This window comes from Amphiura filiformis, chromosome 8, assembly GCF_039555335.1.
Source record: "Amphiura filiformis chromosome 8, Afil_fr2py, whole genome shotgun sequence".
NCBI classification, from domain to species: domain Eukaryota; kingdom Metazoa; phylum Echinodermata; class Ophiuroidea; order Amphilepidida; family Amphiuridae; genus Amphiura; species Amphiura filiformis.
This window is the reverse complement of record NC_092635.1, coordinates 20,408,292-20,435,193: the sequence shown is the minus strand read 5'-3', so window position 1 is coordinate 20,435,193 and position 26,902 is coordinate 20,408,292. Positions and strand designations below refer to the sequence as shown.

At 36.5% G+C, this 26,902-nt stretch overlaps 1 protein-coding gene across 1 annotated transcript in view; it reads right to left on the bottom strand.

Moving 5' to 3' along the window:
- Nucleotides 1–25,877, bottom strand: part of LOC140158780 (uncharacterized) — a 68,537-nt gene extending 42,660 nt beyond the window's left edge. Inside the window, exon 1 of the mRNA XM_072181993.1 lies at nt 25,235–25,877. Coding sequence (XP_072038094.1) covers nt 25,235–25,329 — 95 coding nt within the window. The 5' untranslated portion in view covers nt 25,330–25,877. The remainder of the gene's footprint in view (nt 1–25,234) is intronic.
- Between the last annotated feature and the right edge of the window lie 1,025 nt (nt 25,878–26,902).

The following is a 26,902-nucleotide window of genomic DNA, read 5'->3' as shown; positions in this document are numbered from 1 at the left end:
AAACTATATTAGTTTGAGACGCTAAAAATGAATTCCGTAAAAAGCTCGCGTGCGAACTGAAGGCCTATAAAAATCAAAAATATCACACTAAAAGACACAATTTGATGCTTAATTTTAACACCAGGATTTGTAAAAAAAATGTATATCCAAGCACCAAGTTTTTAACTGACATTACTGAAGAAAAAAAAAATATTGCTTTAAATTTGACCGAGAAAATTAATTTCATAGCAAAAAGGTGTATCTCTGAATTGTGCTGATTTTAACATGTATCGATCGACTTTCAGCGCGACTAAGCATTTCTAAAGAATCGGTTGTGCAGGCTGCTAACTGTTATGGCAGTGAAATTACACTACATTGCACCGGCCGGCTGTATGACACATGCGATATTCTATCCCATTTTTCCCGAATAATAATTTCACACATTTAGTTGAATTTGAATTTGATATATACGTTTGCTTCTAGCACTATCAGACCAAACAAAATACAAAATTTAATATACATTTGCTTCTAGCAGACCAAAACAAAATAAAAAATTTAATAAATAATAAATAAATAAATAAATAAATAAATAAATAAATAAATAAATAAATAAATAAATAAATAAATAAATAAATAAATAAATAAATAAATAAATAAATAAATAAATTTAAGATAAAATAATATTTCTTTCTTTCTTTCTTTCCTTATTTATTTATTTATTTATTTATTTATTTATTTATTTATTTATTTATTTATTTATTTATTTATTTATTTATTTATTTATTTATTTATTTATTATTTATTTATCTATTTTTCATTCATTTGTTCGTTGTATTTGAAATGCTGTGAAAATAAAACCCATTGAAAATGTCTCATTCTACAGACTAAGCACGAGGTTACACACACTCCCGTCTGGCCAGGCCATGAGAGACAATCCAGGGTAGTCTCAATTGAAAGCCAACCAAATCGCTGATTGACAGCTTTTATGTTAATTAATTCCCAGGCACGCGGCACCCCGACGGGTTTGCTCATTACATATGCAAATTCTTGTTAAATTTTCTGAGAAAATACGGAGTATATTTTAGCTCCCCTGGTTTTGACTCAAGTGATCACTTCTGCAGAAAATGCTGATATAGTATATTAATATGATGGTTTAATTTGCAGTGTTTCTTTAATCATTACGACTGGTTTGCACAATGTTTTATGATAGTTCCAAGCCTTTTTTTACAGCTTGCTTTTAAAATGTGCCAATTATATATTTTTAGGTATACTTAATTTTCCAAAATTTGAAGGATTTTTGTTTTTAAGTTGTTTATTGTTTATATATAATTTTTTACCAAAGTAGCTACAAATTAATGCACCCAACATGTTATATTTTGTACACTGCAATGTTATATGTTGTGTCAATTTACTCAAATTATATTTCGTTAAAAAAATCAACATTTGGATTCTAAAATTATCATTTTGAAAAAAAAAGATGCATTGCATGAAAAATACAGATAAGATGTCGCGATATATCATGCAAATGTTTTTCAGATTTGCGATTATGTCACACCCAAATCGTCATAATTGTATCAAGGCAATCGTTATCAATAAGTGAGATCTGTTTTTAAAAGGAAAAAAATCATAAATATTGCAAAAAAAATTGTGAGAGTTTGTTCCTGTGTTGTATCCCCAGGCTAAGCCAGGTCAGGCCTCGTGTGTGATTCATCGCAAAGACACCGACGAATAAAAAAAAAGCCAAGCCAGCGATTTCTGCCTTAATATTTGAACTTTATTATAATACGCGAAGATTTAAAATATTTTCAATATAAACATTTACTTTCATTATAACTAAGCTACATAATGATTAAATGCATATAAGATGCCTTTGTGCTATCTACTGAAGATAGCATTTGCGCCTTTTAGTTTCCATGGCTAGCTCTGAAATTATATGTGCAATTTGTTTAGATAACGATGCAACATATTGTTCTTGATAATTATAACCACACACTACTACTTGTGATTCTAAAAAAAATACAGCACTAATTTTTTGGAATTAAAAAAATATAGCTAAATCCTAATCCTTTAGTTGTTTCTAACTTTCAAATTTGAATATTTTTTTCAATTTGGGGGAAAATAGGCCAAAAACATGCACTTTTGCACGTTTTTTTTACAATTGTAGTCACAAATTCTAAGACTTGGCATATACTTGAGTATAGGGTGAGAATAGCTTATGATTTTAATATTTTATGTTATTTTTGATAATTAGTTATGAAATAGATTAGATATTTTTTCCAAACATTAAAATGCATAACTTAATATTAGTCTTTGTACAATGATTAATTGTGACAGTATAAGAAAAACACAAAACACATGTTTTTGGCAGTTATTTCCAAAAATTGACAAGTATTAAATTTTGACTTTCATTGCTTGTTAGAACTAAAGGATTAGGATTTAGGCCTTCTTATTGGAAAAACAGGATAATATTTTGTTAATCCAAAAATATTAATGTTGTATTTTTCTTGAATAGGGAGTATGTAATAGTACACATATACCTCGCATATAATTATAACCGTCGCTTGCAAACAAATGTGTTGACATCGGTATAATGCAGCAATCGGTCGTATAAGAACTGATAGAATTATATAACATAATGTTCTGTTCGCATTTTCTTGATATTCGTATGCTTATAGCTATTTCATTTCATGTTTGTAATGCAGCCCGTCAGTGACACAGTTATTATACAATGTAATATTATATGATATATAGACAGTCCCGATAATAATGTTATATACAGACGCTGCTTGCTCGTTTTAAAGAAAGGGCAAAATGTTTAATATTGCTTAAAATGTTCTGAATTCTTAAGCTCCAAATACCAACATCCACTGCAATATAATTAGACATTAAATTATTAAATATTAAATTAAATATAAAACTGCATAGATCTTATGCAGTTTTATATTAAACATAGACATGCTTAACTGGTAAATAATGCATTTAAATTTTAAGGTAGGACCTATTAAAAATCTTTTTCGGTCAGTCTGATATTTGTTATACTGATGCATCATCATTCAGAAATGATTAGAACTAGAGTCAACAGACGCTGAATACAAGCCGCAATTTGACCCCTATAACTTGACCCCTGGGTTACGGATGGGGTCAACTGCTCTTGCACTGTGCTTAGGATGTCATAAGAAATATTCCTGGTGAATTTCAGCTTAATCGGAACTTATACATGGATTTTGATTTTTGAAAATTTTTGATTGACCTTTTGACCCCTTTAATGACCTTTGACCTCAATGTAAAAAAAAAACCTTATGTACACCGACAAAATGCATTGTTCCAATTTTAATTAAAAAATTCTAACATGTTCAGTTCTTGAGATAAAAATTCTTGAAGTTATTCAGCTAAAAACAGGAAGTGACCCCTTAATGACCTTTGACCCCCAAAATAAAAATACCATGCATACATCAGGGAACACTAATTCATGTATGTTGGTTATATTATTCTGGTCTGTTTACATTTTGAGATAAAATTTTTTTGAACATTTTTTGTTTTTGACCGGAAGTAACCCCTTAATGACCTTTGACCCCAAACCTGTAGGCATCCTAAAGACCCTGGCTAGTAGCAATGCATGTGTGCTAATGGCGACTCTCTGCTATATATTTTGTAAAGACAGTGATTTTTTGAATATTTTTAGCTTTCAGACCGGAAATGACCCCCTTAATGACCTTTGACCTCAATTCTTTTTAGGAAGTTTTAAGCACTGCCACATGTTGATTCATATGCATGAGTCACATGATCATTGCATGAAATTTGTGGAAGGAGTAGCATTTTTGTGAAATCACACTTTTGACCATTATAGCTAGGTCAAAGGTCACAGCAAGGTCAAAGTCAAATGGAAGGTTTGGCCTAGTCCAGTGGTCATTTGGCTCAAGTATGGTTGAAATCTGTCGAAGCATAAGAGAGCTAGGGCGAAACGTGGCAATTCACGCAAAATGTCACGAGGTTGCCAGAAGAAAGAAGAACTAGACTTAGCTGTGGTCTAAGACCACGAACACAGCCGTGTTTTGACGCCTTAATGACCTTTGACCTCAAAATATATAAAACGCCCATAGACATTGGCTAATGTCAATGTATGGGTGCAAGTGGCACCACTTTGCTATGTTATTTGTGGCAGAAAGGGGCATTTTGAAGGTTTTTCGTCTCAGACCGGAAGTGACCCCTTAATGACCTTTGACCCCAAATGAAAAAATACCACATGTACAATAGGTAAACACAATTTACGTGTGAATATACCAACACCCTCCAATGTTTTTCTTAGCAAATAAAAATTTTTGAAGGTTTTTCGTTTTATACCGGAAGTGACCCCTTAATGACCTTTGATTCCAAATTTGTGAGGACCCTATAGACACTGGGTAATAACAATGCATGTGTGCAAGTGGCGTCACTGTCATACGTAATTTGTGGAAGAAGAAGCATTTTAAAGGAATTTCGTTTTATACCGGAAGTAGCCCCTTAATGACATTTGACCCTAAATGAAAAAATACCACAAATGCACAGAGTAACTACAATTTATTTGTGAACATACCGTTACTGTCCTATGTTTTTCTTAGCAAATAAAATTTTTTGAAGGTTTTTCGTTTTATACCGGAAGTGACCCCTTAATGACCTTTGACCCCAAATCTGTGAGGACCCCATAGACACTGGCTAATAACAATGCATGTGTGCAAGTGGTGTCACTCTCCTACGTAATCTGTGAGAGAAGAAGCATTTTGAGTTGAAATCACGTTTTTGACCCCTATGACCCCTGTTTGACCTTTGACCCCACGAGTTTCATATGACATGTAGGGGCATGGTCAATGATCATTGTGACCAAGTAAGGCCAAAATCGGTGCAAGCATGTAAGTGCTAGAGCAAATGTAGTGGTCGGCAGAAGAAAGAAGAAGAACTAGACTTAGCTGTGGTCTAAGACCACGAACACAGCCGTGTTTTGACGCCTTAATGACCTTTGACCACAAAATATATATAACGCCCATAGACATTGGCTAATGTCAATGTATGGGTGCAAGTGGCACCACTTTGCTATGTTATTTGTGGCAGAAAGGGGCATTTTGAAGGTTTTTCGTCTCAGACCGGAAGTGACCCCTTAATGACCTTTGACCCCAAATGAAAAAATACCACATGTACAATAGGTAAACACAATTTACGTGTGAATATACCATCACCCTCCAATGTTTTTCTTAGCAAATAAAAAATTTTGAAGGTTTTTCGTTTTATACCGGAAGTGACCCCTTAATGACCTTTGATTCCAAATTTGTGAGGACCCCATAGACACTGGGTAATAACAATGCATGTGTGCAAGTGGCGTCACTGTCATACGTAATTTGTGGAAGAAGAAGCATTTTAAAGGAATTTCGTTTTATACCGGAAGTAGCCCCTTAATGACCTTTGACCCTAAATGAAAAAATACCACAAATGCACAGAGTAACTACAATTTATTTGTGAACATACCGTTACTGTCCTATGTTTTCTTAGCAAATAAAAATTTTTGAAGGTTTTTCGTTTTATCCCGGAAGTGACCCCTTAATGACCTTTGACCCCAAATCTGTGAGGACCCCATAGACACTGGCTAATAACAATGCATGTGTGCAAGTGGTGTCACTCTCCTACGTAATCTGTGAGAGAAGAAGCATTTTGAGTTGAAATCACGTTTTTGACCTCTATGACCCCTGCGTGACCTTTGACCCCACGAGTTTCATATGACATGTAGGGTCATGGTCAATGATCATTGTGACCAAGTTAGGCCAAAATCGGTGCAAGAATGTAAGTGCTAGAGCAAATGTAGTGGTCGGCAGAAGAAAGAAGAAAGAAAGAAAGAACCTGTAAGAAAAAAGACACAGCCGTGACTAACGTCACGGCTGTGTAACTAGACTTAGCTGTGGTCTAAGACCACGAACACAGCCGTGTTTTGACCCCTAATGACCTTTAACCCCAAAATATATGAAAACGCCCATAGACATTGGCTAATGGCAATGCATGGGTGCACCTGGCACAACTTTGCTATGTTATTTGTGGCAGAAGGGGCATTTTGAAGGTTTTTCGTATAAAACCGGAATTGACCCCTTAATGACCTTTGACCCCAAATAAAAAATACCACGTATGAATTGGGTAACCACTATTCATGTGTGAACATACCGTTACAGTCCTATGTTTTTCTTAGCAAATAAAAAAATTTTGAAGGTTTTTCGTTTTATACCGGAAGTGACCCCTTTTAGACCTTTGACCCCAAATCTGCGAGGACCCCATAGACACTTGGTAATAACAATTCAGGTGTGCAAGTGGTGTCACTGTCCTACGTAATTTATGAGAGAAGCATTTTAAAGGTATTTCGTTTTATACCGGAAGTGGCCCCTCAATGACCTTTGACACTAAATAAAAAAAAATACCACATATACACAGGGTAACTACAATTTATGTGTGAACATACCTTTACTGTCCTATGTTTTTCTTAGCAAATAAAAAATTTTGAAGTTTTTTTCGTTTTATACCGGAAGTGACCCCTTAATGACCTTTGACCCCAAATCTGTGAGGACCCCATAGACACTGGATAATAACAATGCATGTGTGCAAGTGGTGTCACTGTCCTACGTAATCTGTGAGAGAAGAAGCATTTTGAGTTGAAATCACGCTTTTGACCCCTATGACCCCTGCATGACCTTTGACCCCACGAGTTTCATATGACATGTAGGGGCATGGTCAATGATGGTTGTGACCAAGTTAGGTCAAAATCGGTGTAAGCATGTAAGTGCTAGAGCAAATGTAGTGGTCGGCAGAAAGAAGAAGAACTAGACTTAGCTGTGGTCTAAGACCACGAACACAGCCGTGTTTTGACGCCTTAATGACCTTTGACCTCAAAATATATAAAACGCCCATAGACATTGGCTAATGTCAATGTATGGGTCCAAGTGGCACCACTTTGCTATGTTATTTGTGGCAGAAAGGGGCATTTTGAAGGTTTTTCGTCTCAGACCGGAAGTGACCCCTTAATGACCTTTGACCCCAAATGAAAAAATACCACGTGTACAATATGTAAACACAATTCACGTGTGAATATACCATCACCCTCCAATGTTTTTCTTAGCAAATAAAATTTTTTGAAGGTTTTTCGTTTTATACCGGAAGTGACCCCTTAATGACCTTTGATTCCAAATTTGTGAGGACCCCATAGACACTGGGTAATAACAATGCATGTGTGCAAGTGGCGTCACTGTCATACGTAATTTGTGGGAGAAGAAGCATTTTAAAGGAATTTCGTTTTATACCGGAAGTAGCCCCTTAATGACATTTGACCCTAAATAAAAAATACCACATATGCACAGAGTAACTACAATTTATTTGTGAACATACCGTTACTGTCCTATGTTTTTCTTAGCAAATAAAAATTTTTGAAGGTTTTTCGTTTTATACCGGAAGTGACCCCTTAATGACCTTTGACCCCAAATCTGTGAGGACCCCATAGACACTGGATAATAACAATGCATGTGTGCAAGTGGTGTCACTCTCCTACGTAATCTGTGAGAGAAGAAGCATTTTGAGTTGAAATCACGTTTTTGACCCCTATGACCCCTGCTTGACCTTTGACCCCACGAGTTTCATATGACATGTAGGGGCATGGTCAATGATGGTTGTGACCAAGTAAGGTCAAAATCGGTACAAGCATGTAAGTGCTAGAGCAAATGTAGTGGTCGGCAGAAAGAAAGAAGAAAGAAAGAAAGAACCTGTAAGAAAAAAGACACAGCCGTGACTAACGTCACGGCTGTGTAACTAGACTAAGCTGTGGTCTAACCCACGAACACAGCCGTGTTGTTACCCCTAATGACCTTTGACCCCAAAATATATGAAAACGGCCATAGACATTGGCTAATGTCAATGCATGGGTGCATGTGGCACCACTTTGCTATGTTACTTGTGACAGAAGGGCATTTTGAAGGTTTTTCGTCTCAGACCGGAAGTGACCCCTTAATGACATTTGACCCAAATAAGAAAATACCACATATGAATTGGGTACCCACAATTCATGTGTGAACATACCGTTACTGTCCTATGTTTTTCTTAGCAAATAAATTTTTTTGACGGTTTTTCGTTTTATACCGGAAGTGACCCCTTAATGACCTTTGACCCCAAATCTGTGAGGACCCCATAGACACTGGATAATAACAATGCATGTATGCAAGTGGTGTTACTGTCCGACGTAATTTGTGGGAGAAGAAGCATTTTAAAGGTATTTCGTTTTGTACCGGAAGTGGCCCCTTAATGACCTTTGACCCTAAATAAAAAAAATACCACATATACACAGGGTAACTACAATTTATGTGTGAACATACCGTTACTGTCCTATGTTTTTCTTAGCAAATAAAAAAAATTGAAATTTTTTCGTTTTATACCGGAAGTGACCCCTTAATGACCTTTGACCCCAAATCTGTGAGGACCCCATAGACACTGGATAATTACAATGCATGTGTGCAAGTGGTGTCACTGTCCTACGTAATCTGTGAGAGAAGAAGCATTTTGAGTTGAAATCACGTTTTTGACCCCTATGACCCCTGCGTGACCTTTGACCCCACGAGTTTCATATGACATGTAGGGGCATGGTCAATGATGGTTGTGACCAAGCTAGGTCAAAATCGGTGTAAGCATGTAAGTGCTAGAGCAAATGTAGTGGTCGGCAGAAAGAAGAAGAAAGAACTAGACTAAGCTGTGGTCTAACCCACGAACACAGCCGTGTTGTTACCCCTAATGACCTTTGACCCCAACATATATGAAAACGGCCATAGACATTGGCTAATGTCAATGCATGGGTGCACGTAACACCACTTTGCTATGTTACATGTGAAAAAAGGGGTATTTTGAAGGTTTTTCGTCTCAGACCGGAAGTAACCCCTTAATGACATTTGACCCCAAATAAACAAATACCACATATGAATTGGGTAACAACAATTCATGTGTGAACATACCGTTACTGTCCTATGTTTTTCTTAGCAAATAAAATTTTTGAAGGTTTTCGTTTTATACCGGAAGTGACCCCTTAATGACCTTTGACCCCAAATCTGTGAGGACCCCATAGACACTAGGCAATAACAATGCATGTGTGCAAGTGGTGTCACTATCCTACGTAATTTATGGGAGAAGAAGCATTTTAAAGGTATTTCGTTTTATACCGGAAGTGGCCCTTAATGACCTTTGACCGTAAATAAAAAATACCACATATACACAGGGTAACTACAATCTACGTGTGAACATACCGTTACTGCCCTACGTTTTTCTTAGCAAATAAAAAAAATTGAAAGTTTTTCGTTTTATACCGGAAGTGACCCCTTAATGACCTTTGACCCCAAATCTGTGAGGACCCTATAGACACTGGGTAATAACAATGCAAGTGTGCAAGTGGTGTCACTGTCCTACGTAATCTGTAGGAGAAGAAGCATTTTGCGTTGAAAACACGTTTTGACCCCTATGACCCCTGCGTGACCTTTGACCCCACGAGTTTCATATGACATGTAGGGGCATGGTCAATGATGGTTGTGACCAAGTTAGGTCAAAATCGGTGCAAGCATGTAAGTGCTAGAGCAAATGTAGTGGTCGGCAGAAAGAAGAAGAAAGAAAGAAGAAAGAACCTGTAAGAAAAAAGACACAGCCGTGACTAACGTCACGGCTGTGTAACTAGACTAAGCTGTGGTCTAACCCACGAACACAGCCGTGTTGTTACCCCTAATGACCTTTGACCACAAAATATATGAAAACGGCCAAAGACATTGGCTAATGTCAATGCATGGGTGCATGTGGCACCACTTTGCTATGTTACTTGTGGCAGAAGGGGCATTTTGAAGGTTTTCGTCTCAGACCGGAAGTGACCCCTTAATGACATTTGACCCCAAATAAAAAAATACCACATATGAATTGGGTACCCATAATTCATGTGTGAACATACCGTTACTGTCCTATGTTTTTCTTAGCAAATAAAAAAAAAATTGAAGGTTTTTCGTTTTTATACCGGAAGTGACCCCTTAATGACCTTTGACCCCAAATCTGTGAGGACCCCATAGACACTGGGTAATAACAATGCATGTATGCAAGTGGTGTTACTGTCCTACGTAATTTGTGGGAGAAGAAGCATTTAAAAGGTATTTCGTTTTGTACCGGAAGTGGCCCCTTAATGACCTTTGACACTTAATAAAAAAATACCACATATACACAGGGTAACTACAATGTATGTGTGAACATACCGTTACTGTCCTATGTTTTTCTTAGCAAATAAAAAATTTTGAAGGTTTTTCGTTTTATACCGGAAGTGACCCCTTAATGACCTTTGACCCCAAATATGTGAGGACCCCATAGACACTGGGTAATAACAATGCATGTGTGCAAGTGCTGTCACTGTCCTACGTAATTTGTCGGAGAAGAAGCATTTTAAAGGTATTTCGTTTTATACCGGAAGTGGCCCTTAATGACCTTTGACCCTAAATAAAAAATACCACATATACACAGGGTAACTACAATTTATGTGTGAACATACCGTTACTGTCCTATGTTTTTCTTAGCAAATAAAAATTTTTGAAGATTTTTCGTTTTATACCGGAAGTGACCCTTTAATGACCTTTGACCCCAAATCTGTGAGGACCCCATAGACACGGGATAATAACAATTCATGTGTGCAAGTGGTGTCACCGTCCTATGTAATCTGTGAGAGATGAAGCATTTTGAGTTGAAATCACGTTTTTGACCCCTATGACCCCTGCGTGACCTTTGACCCCACGAGTTTCATACGACATGTAGGGGCATGGTCAATGATGGTTATGACCAAGTTAGGTCAAAATCGGTGTAAGCATGTAAGTGCTAGAGCAAATGAAGTGGTCGGCAGAAAGAAGAAGAAAGAAGAAAGAAAGAAGAAAGAACCTGTAAGAAAAAAGACACAGCCGTGACTAACGTCACGGCTGTGTAAAGAAGAAAGAAGAAAGAACCTGTAAGAAAAAAGACACAGCCGTGACCAATGTCACGGCTGTGTAACTAGACTAAGCTGTGGTCTAACCCACGAACACAGCCGTGTTGTTATCCCTAACGACCTTTGACCCCAAAATATATGAAAACGGCCATAGACATTGGCTAATGTCAATGCATGGGTGCATGTAGCACCACTTTGCTATGTTACTTGTGGCAGAAGGGGCATTTTGAAGGTTTTTCGTCTCAGACCGGAAGTGACCCCTTAATGACATTTGACCCCATATAAAAAAATACCACATATCAATTGGGTACCCACAATTCATGTGTGAACATACCGTTACTGTCCTATGTTTTTCTAAGCAAATAAAACATTTTGACGGTTTTTCGTTTTATACCGGAAGTGACCCCTTAATGACATTTGACCCCAAATAAAAAAAATACCACATATGAATTGGGTACCCACAATTCATGTGTGAACATACCGTTACTGTCCTATGATTTTCTTAGCAAATACAAAAAAATGAAGGTTTTTCGTTTTATACCGGAAGTGACCCCTTAATGACCTTTGACCCCAAATCTGTGAGGACCCCATAGACACTGGGTAATAACAATGCATGTATGCAAGTGGTGTTACTGTTCTACGTAATTTGTGGGAGAAGAAGCATTTTAAAGGTATTTCGTTGTATACCGGAAGTGGCCCCTTAATGACCTTTGACCCTAAATTAAAAAATACCACATATACACAGGGTAACTACAATTTATGTGTGAACATACCGTTACTGTCCTATGTTTTTCTTAGCAAATAAAAAAAATTGAAGTTTTTTCGTTTTATACCGGAAGTGACCCCTTAATGACCTTTGACACCAAATCTGTGAGGACCCCATAGACACAAGATAATAACAATGCATGTGTGCAAGTGGTGTCACTGTCCTACGTAATCTGTGAGAGAAGAAGCATTTTGAGTTGAAATCACGTTTTTGACCCCTATGACCCCTGCGTGACCTTTGACCCCACGAGTTTCATATGACATGTAGGGGCATGGTCAATGATGGTGGTGACAAAGTTAGGTCAAAATCGGTGTAAGCATGTAAGTGCTAGAGCAAATGTAGTGGTCGGCAGAAAGAAGAAAGAAAGAAGAAAGAAAGAAGAAAGAAAGAAGAACTAGACTAAGCTGTGGTCTAACCCACGAACACAGCCGTGTTGTTACCCCTAATGACCTTATGACCCCAAAATATATGAAAACGGCCATAGACATAGGCTAATGTCAATGCATGGGTGCATGTGGCACCACTTTGCTATGTTACTTGTGGCAGAAGGGGCATTTTGAAGGTTTTTCGTCTCAGACCGGAAGTGACCCCTTAATGACATTTGACCCCAAATAAAAAATACCACATATGAATTGAGTACCCACAATTCATGTGTGAACATACCGTTACTGTCCTATGTTTTTCTTAGCAAATAAAAAATTTTGACGGTTTTTCGTTTTATACCGGAAGTGACCCCTTAATGACGTTTGACCCCAAATAAAAAAATACCACATATGAATTGGGTATCCACAATTCATGTGTGAACATACCGTTACTGTCCTATGTTTTTCTTAGCAAGTAAAATTTTTTGACGGTTTTTCGTTTTATACCGGAAGTGACCCCTTAATGACCTTTGACCCCAAATCTGTGAGGACCCCATAGACACTGGATAATAACAATGCATGTATGCAAGTGGTGTTACTGTCCTACGTAATTTGTGGGAGAAGAAGCATTTTAAAGGTATTTCGTTTTGTACCGGAAGTGGCCCCTTAATGACCTTTGACCCTAAATACAAAAATACCACATATACACAGGGTAATTACAATTTATGTGTGAACATACCGTTACTGTCCTATGTTTTTCTTAGCAAATAAAAATTTTTGAAGGTTTTTCGTTTTATACCGGAAGTGACCCCTTAATGACCTTTGACCCCAAATCTGTGAGGACCCCATAGACACTGGGTAATAGTAATGCATGTGTGCAAGTGGGGTCACCGTCATACGTAATCTGTAGGAGAAGAAGCATTTTGAGTTGAAATCACGTTTTTGACCCCTATGACCCCAGCGTGACCTTTGACCCCGCGAGTTTCATGTGACATGTAGGGGCATGGTCAATGATGATTGTGACCAAGTTAGGTCCTAATCGGTGAAAGCATGTGAGTGCTAGAGCAAATGTAGTGGTCGGCAGAAAGAAAGAAAGAACCTGTAAGAAAAAAGACACAGCCGTGACTAACGTCACGGCTGTGTAAAGAACCTGTAAGAAAAAGACACAGCCGTGACTAACGTCACGGCTGTGTAACTAGACTAAGCTGTGGTCTAACCCACGAACACAGCCGTGTTGTTACCCCTAATGACCTTTGACCCCAAAATATATGAAAACGGTCATAGACATTGGCTAATGTCAATGCATGGGTGCATGTGGCACCACTTTGCTGTTACTTGTGGCAGAAGGGGCATTTTGAAGGTTTTTCGTCTCAGACCGGAAGTGACCCCTTAATGACATTTGACCCCAAATAAAAAATACCACATATAATTGGGTACCCACAATTCATGTGTGAACATACCGTTACTGTCCTATGTTTTTCTTAGCAAATAAAAAAATTGAAGGTTTTTCGTTTTATACCGGAAGTGACCCCTTAATGACCTTTGACCCCAAATCTGTGAGGACCCCATATACACTGGGTAATAACAATGCATGTATGCAAGTGGTGTTACTGTCCTACGTAATTTGTGGGAGAAGAAGCATTTTAAAGGTATTTCGTTTTGTACCGGAAGTGGCCCCTTAATGACCTTTGACCCTAAATAAAAAATACCACATATACACAGGGTAACTACAATTTATGTGTGAACATACCGTTACTGTCCTATGTTTTTCTTAGCAAATAAAAAATTTTGAAGGTTTTTCGTTTTATACCGGAAGTGACCCCTTAATGACCTTTGACCCCAAATCTGTGAGGACCCCATAGACACTGGGTAATAGCAATGCATATGTGCAAGTGGGGTCACCGTCATACGTAATCTGTAGGAGAAGAAGCATTTTGAGTTGAAATCACGTTTTTGACCCCTATGACCCTAGCGTGACCTTTGACCCCACGAGTTTCATGTGACATGTAGGGGCATGGTCAATGATGGTTGTGACCAAGTTAGGTCAAAATCGGTACAAGCATGTAAGTGCTAGAGCAAATGTAGTGGTCGGCAGAAAGAAGAAGAAAGAACTAGACTTAGCTGTGGTCTAAGACCACGAACACAGCCGTGTTGTGACCCCTTAATGACCTTTGACCCCAAAATATATAAAAACGCCCATAGACAGTGGCTAATGTCAATGTATGGGTGCACGTGGCACCACTTTGCAATGTTATTTGTGGCAGAAGGGGCATTTTGAAGGTTTTTCGTCTCAGACCGGAAGTGACCCCTCAATGACCTTTGACCCCAAATAAAAAAATACCACATATGAATTGGGTAACCACAATTCATGTGTGAACATACCGTTACTGTCCTATGTTTTTCTTAGCAAATAAAAAATTTTGAAGGTTTCTCGTTTTATACCGGAAGTGACCCCTTAATGACCTTTGACCCCAAATCTGTGAGGACCCCATAGACACTGGGTAATAACAATGCATGTGTGCAAGTGGTGTCACTGTCCTACGTAATTTGTGGGAGAAGAAGCATTTTAAAGGTATTTCGTTTTATACCGGAAGTGGCCCCTTAATGACCTTTGACCCTAAATAAAAAATACCACATATACACAGGGTAACTACAATTTATGTGTGAACATACCGTTACTGTCCTATGTTTTTCTTAGCAAATAAAAAATGTTGAAGGTTTTTCGTTTTATACCGGAAGTGACCCCTTAATGACCTTTGACCCCAAATCGGTGAGGACCCCATAGACACTGGATAATAACAATGCATGTGTGCAAGTGGTGTCACTGTCCTACGTAATCTGTGAGAGAAGAAGCATTTTGAGTTGAAATCACGTTTTTGACCCCTATGACCCCTGCGTGACCTTTGACCCCACGAGTTTCATATGACATGTAGGGGCATGGTCAATGATGGTTGTGACCAAGTTAGGTTAAAATCGGTGTACGCATGTAAGTGCTAGAGCAAATGTAGTGGTCGGCAGAAGAAGAAGAAGAAGAAAGAACCTGTAAGAAAAAAGACACAGCCGTGACTAACGTCACGGCTGTGTAAAGAAAGAAAGAAGAAAGAACCTGTAAGAAAAAAGACACAGCCGTGACTAACGTCACGGCTGTGTAAGAACTAGACTTAGCTGTGGTCTAAGACCACGAACACAGCCGTGTTTTGACGCCTTAATGACCTTTGACCTCAAAATATATAAAACGCCCATAGACATTGGCTAATGTCAATGTATGGGTCCAAGTGGCACCACTTTGCTATGTTGTGGCAGAAAGGGGCATTTTGAAGGTTTTTCGTCTCAGACCGGAAGTGACCCCTTAATGACCTTTGAAAAAAAAAAAAAAAATACCACATGTACAATAGGTAAACACAATTCACGTGTGAATATACCATCACCCTCCAATGTTTTTCTTAGCAAATAAAAAATTTTGAAGGTTTTTCGTTTTATACCGGAAGTGACCCCTTAATGACCTTTGATTCCAAATTTGTGAGGACCCCATAGACACTGGGTAATAACAATGCATGTGTGCAAGTGGCGTCACTGTCATACGTAATTTGTGGAAGAAGAAGCATTTTAAAGGAATTTCGTTTTATATCGGATGTAGCCCCTTAATGACATTTGACCCTAAATAAAAAAAATACCACATATGCACAGAGTAACTACAATTTATTTGTGAACATACCGTTACTGTCCTATGTTTTTCTTAGCAAATAAAAATTTTGAAGGTTTTTCGTTTTATACCGGAAGTGACCCCTTAATGACCTTTGACCCCAAATCTGTGAGGACCCCATAGACACTGGATAATAACAATGCATGTGTGCAAGTGGTGTCACTCTCCTACGTAATCTGTGAGAGAAGAAGCATTTTGAGTTGAAATCACGTTTTTGACCCCTATGACCCCCTGCTTGACCTTTGACCCCACGAATTTCATATGACATGTAAGGGCATGGTCAATGATGGTTGTGACCAAGTTAGGTCAAAATCGGTACAAGCATGTAAGTGCTAGAGCAAATGTAGTGGTCGGCAGAAGAAAGAAAGAAGAAAGAACCTGTAAGAGAAAAAGACACAGCCGTGACTAACGTCACGGCTGTGTAAAGAACCTGTAAGAAAAAAGACACAGCCGTGACTAACGTCACGGCTGTGTAAAGAAGAAGAATTGAGAAGAGACAGAACAAGCCGACATCCGTCGTCGGCTTGTAAAGAAGAATTGAGAAGAGACAGAACAAGCCGACATCCGTCGTCGGCTTGTAAAAATACGTGACTGTAACATTGCTAAATGACCCATCTGGGACGATAATTAAGCCTATCATAATATGGCTGTAATTGAGCTAATTATCAATAATAATGACCTTGTTGTCGTGATTTGTCTTTTGTGATAGCCAATTTCTACAACTGTGTCATTTATGTGATCAGCAAGCTGTCAGTCATTATACATTAATGAGCGGTTCACTTTGCACTTTGAAGAAAGGTACACGTAACGCATGCACGAAAATATGAAACACGCTTGTTACACAAAAAATAAATCTGGTATTAAATTGTGAAGTTTTTAAACTTAAACACACTGGCATGTAGCATACCTGCATTTCTTTACATACATATGGTGTTTAAATGTCATAATATTTTACGGGGGTTTGTTTATATTGTGCGCTTCATTTAGCAGCAAGCAGACTATTTATAATGCAATAGCGTAACAGCAATCACCTGCTGTTCGCTGTCTACGGGTAGATAGCTACGATGCACATTTTGAATGTTCATCACACACGCTTTATAAGACCACATTATTTATAAAAGGGCATAAAAGGACAACGTGCAAATGCAACATACCGTAATGAACAGACTGTGAAAATTATATAATCACGAGGTTTAGAGAGTACATCTGTCCAGGCGTGTGATGGAATCCGAATATTATTTTATAACCCATTTATCTTGCGAATTGTTACAAATTGCTATGTTGTTTCAGTAATACAAAGTATCGAGAACATGAAACTAGACTGTAAGATTCAGTTTGCCGGATTGAAGGAACTTCGAGAACAACAACGACGACCAACAACAGCGACACATACAACACTGCAAAAACATATATCATGTATATAAACACCTTTGAGTAACACTTAATAAACCACTGAAATATACACTAATTTTAACACTAACGCACTCATTTGAATTGAACACGTTTATTACCACTCAAATTTTACAAACGTATTATAACTGGCGTTCAGGAGTTTGTGCGTTAGTGTTCAAAATTAGTGAACATTATATTTAAGTGTTACTCAAGTGTGTTTATATATGACCACCTATTTGCAATGAATTCACGACATTCCTGACATAATTTACAATTTACCTGTAAACCATTTTAGTGTACATTTACTTAAAAGAAGACAGGCATCCAGTTGAGAAGTTTCAGGTTAATGAACTATACACAGCTATCTAGGGTCCAGGGACCCTTGATATGGAATTGGTTTTAAATTTCGAAATAATGAAAATGCATCCTGAATTCTGGACAACGACTGCATCGTTACCACCCAGTCCTAGTTTAATGCAGAATGAGTGCTCAAAATGACTGCCAATGCTTGTCTGAGTTCTGAGCCCAATTTATACCACAATCGCGCGATTAATCGCTCAGAAGAAGCGCACGCAAATGGGGCTCCAACATGACTTTATCTGTGAGCTAGAGTACTTGTCTGATGTGCCGAATCCTTCCCAAGTAAGTCCTCATTATAAATGCCAAGATATGTTGCTTTCGATAACATACGAATGACTTTATTTTTACAACAATAAGTACAAGAAAAAATTAAGAACTACCATGTTCAAGAACATGACAGAACAAAAAAAATACAAAAATAAAAAAGATAAATAAAACTCAAACGTGATGATTTTACAGAGCATGCCGGCAAATAATATAATAGACAAATTCGATAAAGTACATTTCATTTACACGTGGCAGGATTAAAAGCATTTTTTTAAAAGAGTGCGAATGACTATATCATCATCCACGCTCGCAACACATAAAACAACATGAAAAGTAACATTTTACAAAATGTAGATAATAATAACAATTTGGCTAAAACGTGTTTTTAAAAGAAGTGTTAATACAGCTATTGGGATTTACAGCCCAGGCTTTTGTTTTGGGAAATGGGAATTACCGAAATGGTCGTCTAAAAGAATAGGCCTATTATAATACCATAAGTCCACTTATAACTCAATGTACAATAATAAACATTAGCATAATGATAAGGATTAATAAATATGTAAATAGGATAATAAATATCGGCATTTATACAGCGCTTTTTGCAATTTGTCCAAAGCGCTTTACATTTAAACAATACAACAAATATATTCGGAACCAAATAACAATTAAAATGACAATAAAATCATAATAAAACATCGGAATGCATAAATGAATGCTGGATAAAATTTACCAACTGGTAACATGCATATCAGCTATATATACTGGTATATTTGCTTGAACCGGTATGCAGATTTAAAAGACAATATTGCTTAATTTTTTAAAATTTATTTATGACAGATATTGCAACACCATAACCACTTGGAAAAATTATCATTTCATACATGTATGGTCGGCTAATGTGTTAATTAATGCATAATTATCTCATTATTGTGACCCTGTGTGCCTATACAAACTATCTACATGGTCCAGCGATGCATGGGAGGTCAATTTGAACTTCCTGGTAAATATCTCCAAAAATCACGAAGATTCTCTGCTTCCGGTGATAAGCCCAATACAATGACCAAGTGCTTCTTGCCAACTATACATGATCGCCTATACATGATCCTGTTTTTGGATGATCTGACCCCTTTGACCTATATAAAAGAAATGCAATGATGTTCACCTGGTCCAAGAAAAGGTCTGACTTCACAGACATTCACCTTATAACGCATCGTTTTGATACTATCAAAATCATTCTTAATAATATGTTTCCTGACTCGACTACCATAATTTCCAACATGATTTGACACCGTGACCCTGTGTCGTCAAAGTAGGGTATTCAGTAAGAATAGGGTCACAGTGGAATAGGGTTAATGAACTGACAGATTTTCAACTCTGCCATGCTTAGAAAAAAGTTCCAAAAGGAGCAATTGAATCCTCAAAAAGTTCCTTCAAATTCAGCACCCTTTATAGAAGTAATAGAACCGTTAAAGGTTCTGCAGCCTCTTGAATCCTCAAAAAGTTCCTTCAAATTCAGAACCCTTTATAGAACCGTTAAAGGTTCTGCAGCCTCTTGAATCCTCAAAAAGTTCCTTCAAATTCAGCACCCTTTATAGAACCGTTAAAGGTTCTGCAGCCTCTTGAATCCTCAAAAAGTTCCTTCAAATTCAGAACCCTTTATAGAACCGTTAAATGTTCTGTAGCCTCTTTGTAGATTAGATTTATCAAATTGAATTTTATTTGTCGAAAGTGGACAGAATAATGATATTTTAGCTATTTTTAAAAATTGACATTTTTCGTTAAAAAATGCCCAAATTTCTCAACCCATGTCATCTTTCAGAAATGACTTCTGCTGTTGTGTAAAATGAAAAGATCATAGTCTGTATATAGATACTAAGTACATTTAACTCTTGCAACTAAAACTAAACACTAAAAGCTTTGTCCAAAAATGTTGCACGAGAACCTCAAAACCACGTGACCTCTCTGCTATACGTAGTTTTCTTTATCACTTTCACCCAGTTTATTATTCTTCTTTAATCGCCTTTTTTTTCTTCTGGTATCTTCCTTTTTCTCTTCCTTTTCTTCTTCCATCTCCTGCATGGTTTTAATACCCTACATTTCTGGGGCTACAATACATTTTCGTGACCAACCTATAGCTATATCGACGTTTCAAGGAATTCTCTAAAACTAAAACTAAAACTACGTTGGTCGTTTCCTAGGTAATTTGGACAACATGGAATTGGTAATGGGTATGTTTAATTTTATCTTTCTAAATAAATAGCAAGCCTTCTTATTCATTAACCACTTGTTACTGTTCTGCTAACCTTGCCCAATAGACTCTAAATTTATAATATTAAAACATTCTTAGAAATGTCAAAAAGATTTTTTTTTATAAAATTTAATTATTCAAAACCAGCTGCTCTAAAATGATAACGTGAAGGTCTGAGGCCTTTGCATGAGCATTAGAACCCAGGTTTTAAACACATTTTATGGATAAAGATAACAATTTAGGGAGCTGGACTCTATAATAAAATGGTACTGAATTGTCTGGTCGGTCGGAATGGATCGATAGGTCTTCAGCTGTGTACTATTCCAATAAAGAACAGAACAAAATGATGAATCGGTTGCAATTAAAATTCAAACGAGACATTGAACCTTGTACTTGTTTTCAAAGTGCTCAAAATAGACCCTGAATGTATAAGATGCATGGAAAATTCATATCTACATGCCCATATGGAAGTTATTTTTTCTTTGTAATTCTACCACAAATCCAGTGCAGTGCCAAAGACAGCTTTTCTTTTCTCAAGACCGAGAGACCCGCAGTGTCACCCGAAGGCGAAGTTCTTGTATACTATAGCAACATTTTTAAAAATTCAAAAGTTTTGAGGAAATATGGAGAGGGTGTGGTCTATGAACTACTCTTCGGTGTCAGCTGTTTACTTTGTAAATCTTTTACAATAATTCTTTAAACTTCCATGCCATTCTGTGTCTGTTTTTTGTATTTTTTTGTCAAGAATACCTGGGCATTAACAGCTGAAATCTAGGAGATGCATGACGCTGACGAAACTTCGCCGATCAGGCACACGTAACCTGGTGAAGTGGTATAGATATAAACGGGTCTGGGCATTTTTACAGGACTAGACAAGTGTAGCCAACAATTGGGCTCTATACCCTGATCGAAACCGACTGTAATGAAGTAAGGGACCGTTCACAAACACTTGTTAGGGGGGAGCTGATGCAAAAAAAAAATTCATCGCAAAACTTTTAACTTTTTCGGGCCCCGCTTTTCAGATCTCAAACATTTCAGGGCCCCCCTTTTTGACATGAAAATTATGGGTCAACCCCATAGAAAAGTATATAAACTCAAAAAACTGTCTATGCTCAACCAGAGGCAAAGACTTTAACCATCAGCAGTGTCTCGTGCTGCTGTAACTTCGTTCCAACATATCATCTCGTTCAGGTGGAATATTGTTTTAATGCAAGATGTTGTACCGACAATCGAAGCATAATAGATGTACCATATATTTGATTTTGAAGTCCAATACTTTTCCCCTGTTTATTTGTTTTTCAGTTACAATACCTAAAAACTCCAAAGATGGTCCTCGTTTCTGCAGTGAAAATCTGCTGGGTACCAGGGCTGGGTGTCCTCGTTTGGGAACAGATACAAACGCACCCCACACATGTAATATACCCCACATATCATTGAAAAGGTCAGTATCGCATCCATGAGGCATCAGATTTGAAACGGTGAAAATAACTGGATACGTTTTCAATTTAGCGTGTGTATTTACCTATACATATAAGCATTTGCTTCTGGCAGTAACGAAATTGAATCTGATCCAGTTAGCCTGATTTTGGAAATTAGTACTATTTTCTTTCCAATTTAATAAGGGCCAGTAAATCTTTGAAAGGTTATTGATACATCCATAGACGTCGATTGAAAATCTACAGGTTTGTTATTTGTTATTTACGTGAATATTATTTGTGATGTATAAATAGGGTATAGGTGAAAAAGAAATTTCTTAGAATAAAACAGATCGTTATTCTCTTCCATATCATCATCATCAGCATCGTCATCATCATCATCATCATCATCATCATCATCATCATCGTCATCATTATCATCATCATCGTCGTCGTCGTCGTCGTCGTCGTCGACGTCATCATCATCATCATCATCATCACCGTCGTAATCATCAGAATCATCATCAACATAACATTCACATCAACATCATCCTCCTCATCATCATCATAATCACTAGCAGCAGCATTTACTATCATCATCATCTTAATCGTCATCAATGTCAATGCAGACTTTCCCGTCTCTGGATTTCCTCTCAAAAATTACCTGGTAACAGCATTTACAGGTTACTTTCGTTGAGTACATTCAACTATTCACTTCAACTGTTTAACATCACATTTATTTTATATATAAAATAAAACAAACATAATTTGTTCTCAACATAATTAATGATTAATTGTGCGGGTGTTGCGTTATGAATGTACATCCATAGATACATGAAAATGTATCGTTGTATGCGTTTTTATTGTCATCTTAACATCTGGAAAATCACATTCAATATATAACATACTTTTACCCTTTTCTAAACATACGAGGAGTTTCACATGATATTTCGAACGCGAAACACAGGTTCCTTGCTGTCTATATGCGTGTTCGAGTATTGAAGGTATGCCATTTTAATGTATAGTTGGGATAATATTTGGTTGCCATCATCGACATGTGTAATTTTCATCATATTTTGAGACACGGTTGATTAACGTAAGACAGGAATGTAATCAAGCATGGTATTTACCACCGTTTTAAATTTCACTTCAAGGCTGCATGGCCATGTAGACATACCGTTAGAAGAAGAATCCAAAATAATAATGAAACATTTTAAAGTGCTTATATTATTGACAAAATATAGTTTTACCCATAAAAATACAAAGGAATAATATTTCCAACGAGGTATTTAAGAGAGTGAGATCTAACTAATTTTGTAACAATTGATCATAATAAATTTAATTTTACGATAATTCGAAAATTATTTGTATTGTATTCTTAATTGCTGTGTTGGTGTTGAGTGATCCAACTTAGAATCTCTATAATTACGTAATTATTTCTAAAATTTGTAATTTGACCATGATTAATTTTATAACAAAATATTTGTATTGTATTATTGCATTGTGTGATCCGACCTAGAATCTCTATAATTACGTAATATCACTTTTCTAAAATTTGTAATTTGACCATGATTAATTTTATTTCACGATAATTTATAAAAAAAATATTTGTATTGTATTCTTGCATTGCGTGATCCGACCTAGAATCTGTGTAATTACGTAATATCATTGTCAGAATTACTTTTGTTGATTTACTTGAGTGATATGAAATTAATGATAAATCCAAATGTATTTGTAATAATAATAAACAAAAATAGACAGAATTATATCAACAGTATAGTATACTGCTTTATATACATAAATGAGTTCTAAAAATTAGAGTACATTGTCATTTAAAAAGATGGCATATAATTTTTAAACAATTGATTGTAATGCCTATTTCAGAAGCAATATTTTGACAATAAAATAAAACAGGGAAGATGGTTAACCGGGAGTATATATATATATATTTCAAAAACCATGGAGATATTAGCCCATTTACTGTCTTGTGATACGTGTACTATTTAAAAACATGATGATTTTAATAATTCAAATGAATTGTAAAATGCATTTTTATTTTAAATTACTTATGTTTCAAAGCACTGTCATGTAATATATAATTTGAAATCAAAATGCAAGCCTCAAACATGCAGAAAGCAGCACATTAACTCTGAAAATGACTTTATAGTTTGTACAAACTAATATTTAAACAAAAATTACCTTAAAATCACAAATAGACCTATAGTATCAATTAAGCTTCCATGATTTATTGGGGTTCAACTACCCCATTAACAATTATGGTTAATTAATGAATATGCACTTTAAAAAAATCACTATGTAAATAAGTGCATATAAATTGACATTATGCAGCCACAGCATTACCCTTCAATATACGATTATATATTTCAAAGATTTATCATAGGTTGAACTTGAGAGTTAATTTAGTATCTCCTAATTCGCAGGTAACTTTAATAAAACACATAATTCAAAATATCACCTCAGTTGTCATGATACAAAATCAAGTTGCTATATATAGTTAGAACTGGCTCAGTTCCTCGGACTATGAGGCCGCGCAAAGCGCGCCCAAGGAGGCCGCGAAGCGGCCGAGAGGGCGCGCGAAGCGCGCCCGGCGAGGCCGCGAAGCGGTCACGGCACTGGGTCCAGGGCTAATATATAGTATACTGATTTGGACTGTTTAAAAATTTATAAAAATAAATCATTTTTGAAATTTTATTTTAATACTTTTTATCATAATATAATTATACAATTTACATATTAATGACATCTGTATCGATCAGACACAATTTCATATAAGGCAGCTATTGAATAAAAAGCTTCTGTAGCTATCACACTGACAAAATGGCATATTATGACGGCAACTGAGCCAATTTAATAACACCTCATTTAATAATTACAGCTCAAGAGTTGACCTCAAGTTGAGAACTATGAATTTGTGTACCCAGCATATTCAGAGGTCATTTTATGAGTGTACGAATATATTGAGGTTATAGAACTGTGTACTGACAGATGAGCATGTGTGAGCACATATATTGGAACAGTGTGAGTGCATGTACATGTACGTGGAATTATTTAGAGTGGTTTAGGCTCATTTAAGACCTATTCAGCGATTTGCTAAGTTATAATTTGTTGAAATTCGCGATATAATACAAAGTTTATGACAAATTATTAAAATTTGATATTTTTGACATTTAATAGTTCTCGAAGTAAACTTTATAAATCTAATGATAGGTCTACGTATATTGTATGTAACCGGGAATTTTAGGTCTTTTAGGAAAACATGTGTATCTTATAAATACGAAAGGTCAAAATTTTTAAATGATGGAAGGCTTTTCCACCCAGCTATATATAAACTTTAACATATCATTAGATTTATGGAGTTTACTTCGGGGACTGTTAAATATCAATATAACTTTGTATTTCCAAAATACCTAATGACAATTTGTCCTTCACTTTTAAACAGTTTATACACTATTCTAATTTATTATCATCGAATGGGCCTTTAATATTATTCGTAAATCAACATACCTTCATTCCAAGCATGATGCTATGTAGTTCAATTTGTAAAGTAGGCCTATATTATACCCTGACTCTATGGTAGCCTACATTATTGTGCTCTCTAAAAACTGACGAGGATTTATCTCGGGTTTTTATATGAACAAAAGAACAATTTAAAATACAAAAGCAAACAACCCACACCTCCACAAAATAATAGAAATAAAACAATAGATGAAACGATAGTGTTAAATGACTATACATACCTGTGGCATGACTTTGCTCTATGCAGACCTCCTCCATTCACAGTTCCTGCTTCACAAGCTCCATTCACAGACCCATTCTTCTCGGGGCCATCCATGTCTCAACTTAAATATATATTTATTTTAATCAGATTGAATTTTATGTATTTTCCGTGTTAAAGTCAGTACTAGTTCTATAATTGTCCACTTGATTCATTTCTGTCCAGCCGTCCGTCGGTTGGTCTGTCAGTCCGTCAATTACGTTAAACTCCGTGATTTTATTTCTAAATATCAGCACGTCCTAATACGTGTGAAAGCCAGCAGCATAATATCGTAGTACATTGTTGAACTCAACTGTGCTGTCTTCAGTAGATAACACTGCAGAGCTGAAGAATTATCTCGGAAAAAACATCACACATTTTGCAGTACTGCATCCAAATGGAGCTCCATGTGACATTCCAAGGTACATTTTCAAGATGCTAGACGTGTAGAAGTGTGCAATATGGTAACGGAGCAAAACAAAATCGAGATGCGACAAATACCAAAATTAAATGAAGGGTTTTTTTGCCCTTTAAAATGCAATACGGCATTGTAGTGCGGGCCGGGCAGCCGGCTTGCTGCTTTGGGGATTCGTCGTACGTTTTCGTACGTACAACGCCGATCTATATTCGCTTGTACAAGAGATAATGCACAATCGGTGTTTCTAGAACCTTGATCGTGAAATAATTTTTTCAAGTACATAATACTACTGTGCATATTTTTGACAATATATTACAAATATTTTCATATTCTATATTTATAAATTGCTAACTATATGGGTACATCATCACTGTTTACTTCTTTCAGCTTAATGGCTTGTTTTTGAAGCAAATCATCATTAGAAAGATGTCCTTAAAGTTCGATTTTTGGGGACAACTGAACAGGTCCCTGACCTGCCGATTGCTCATCCAGCTTACGGCGTCACAATTTAATGTCGCACCGTACGTCAGTAAATAAAGATTCTCAGCAATATGATCTTATGAAATCTGCAAATAGGATTTTAATATTGATAAACTGGGTTTCTAGAGATTGTTTTGAATCTGTTAATTCTAGGTACGAATGTTAAAAATAATAAACATAATTATTTTCTCTTGTTCCTACAGAAAATAATTATCGATTTATTACTTTCCCCCCAAATATATTGTTGTATTACTTACTTTGAACCACAAGTGTTTGTGTTTGGGGCAGGGATTTGAAGAAGAACTTAAGATTTGGATAATGCTAGTTGTTTTAGAAGTGGTACACACAGGCACATGTCTACTATTATTTGAGAAGTTAGATATGCTACGTTATATTCCAAAACTAAGAATTTTTAAATTTTTGTTAAAACACAACAAACATTGTGAAATTATAGAATAATTGATGATGACAATGATGGTGATTATGATGCTGCTACTGATGATGACAATGATAGTAATGATGACTATGGTGATGATGATGATGACTATGATAATCACAAGAAGGAGGAGTAGAAGGGGGAAGAGGAGGAAGAGGAGGAGGAGGAGGAGGAGGAGGAGGAGGAAGAGGAGGAGGAGGAGGAGGTAGAGACAAAAATAGGAGATACATGAATGTTAAATACTGAGGTGGTTTTATTGGTTATTTATTTTTGTGACGATATCCAGAGTCAGGAAAGACTGCATTACATTATACATA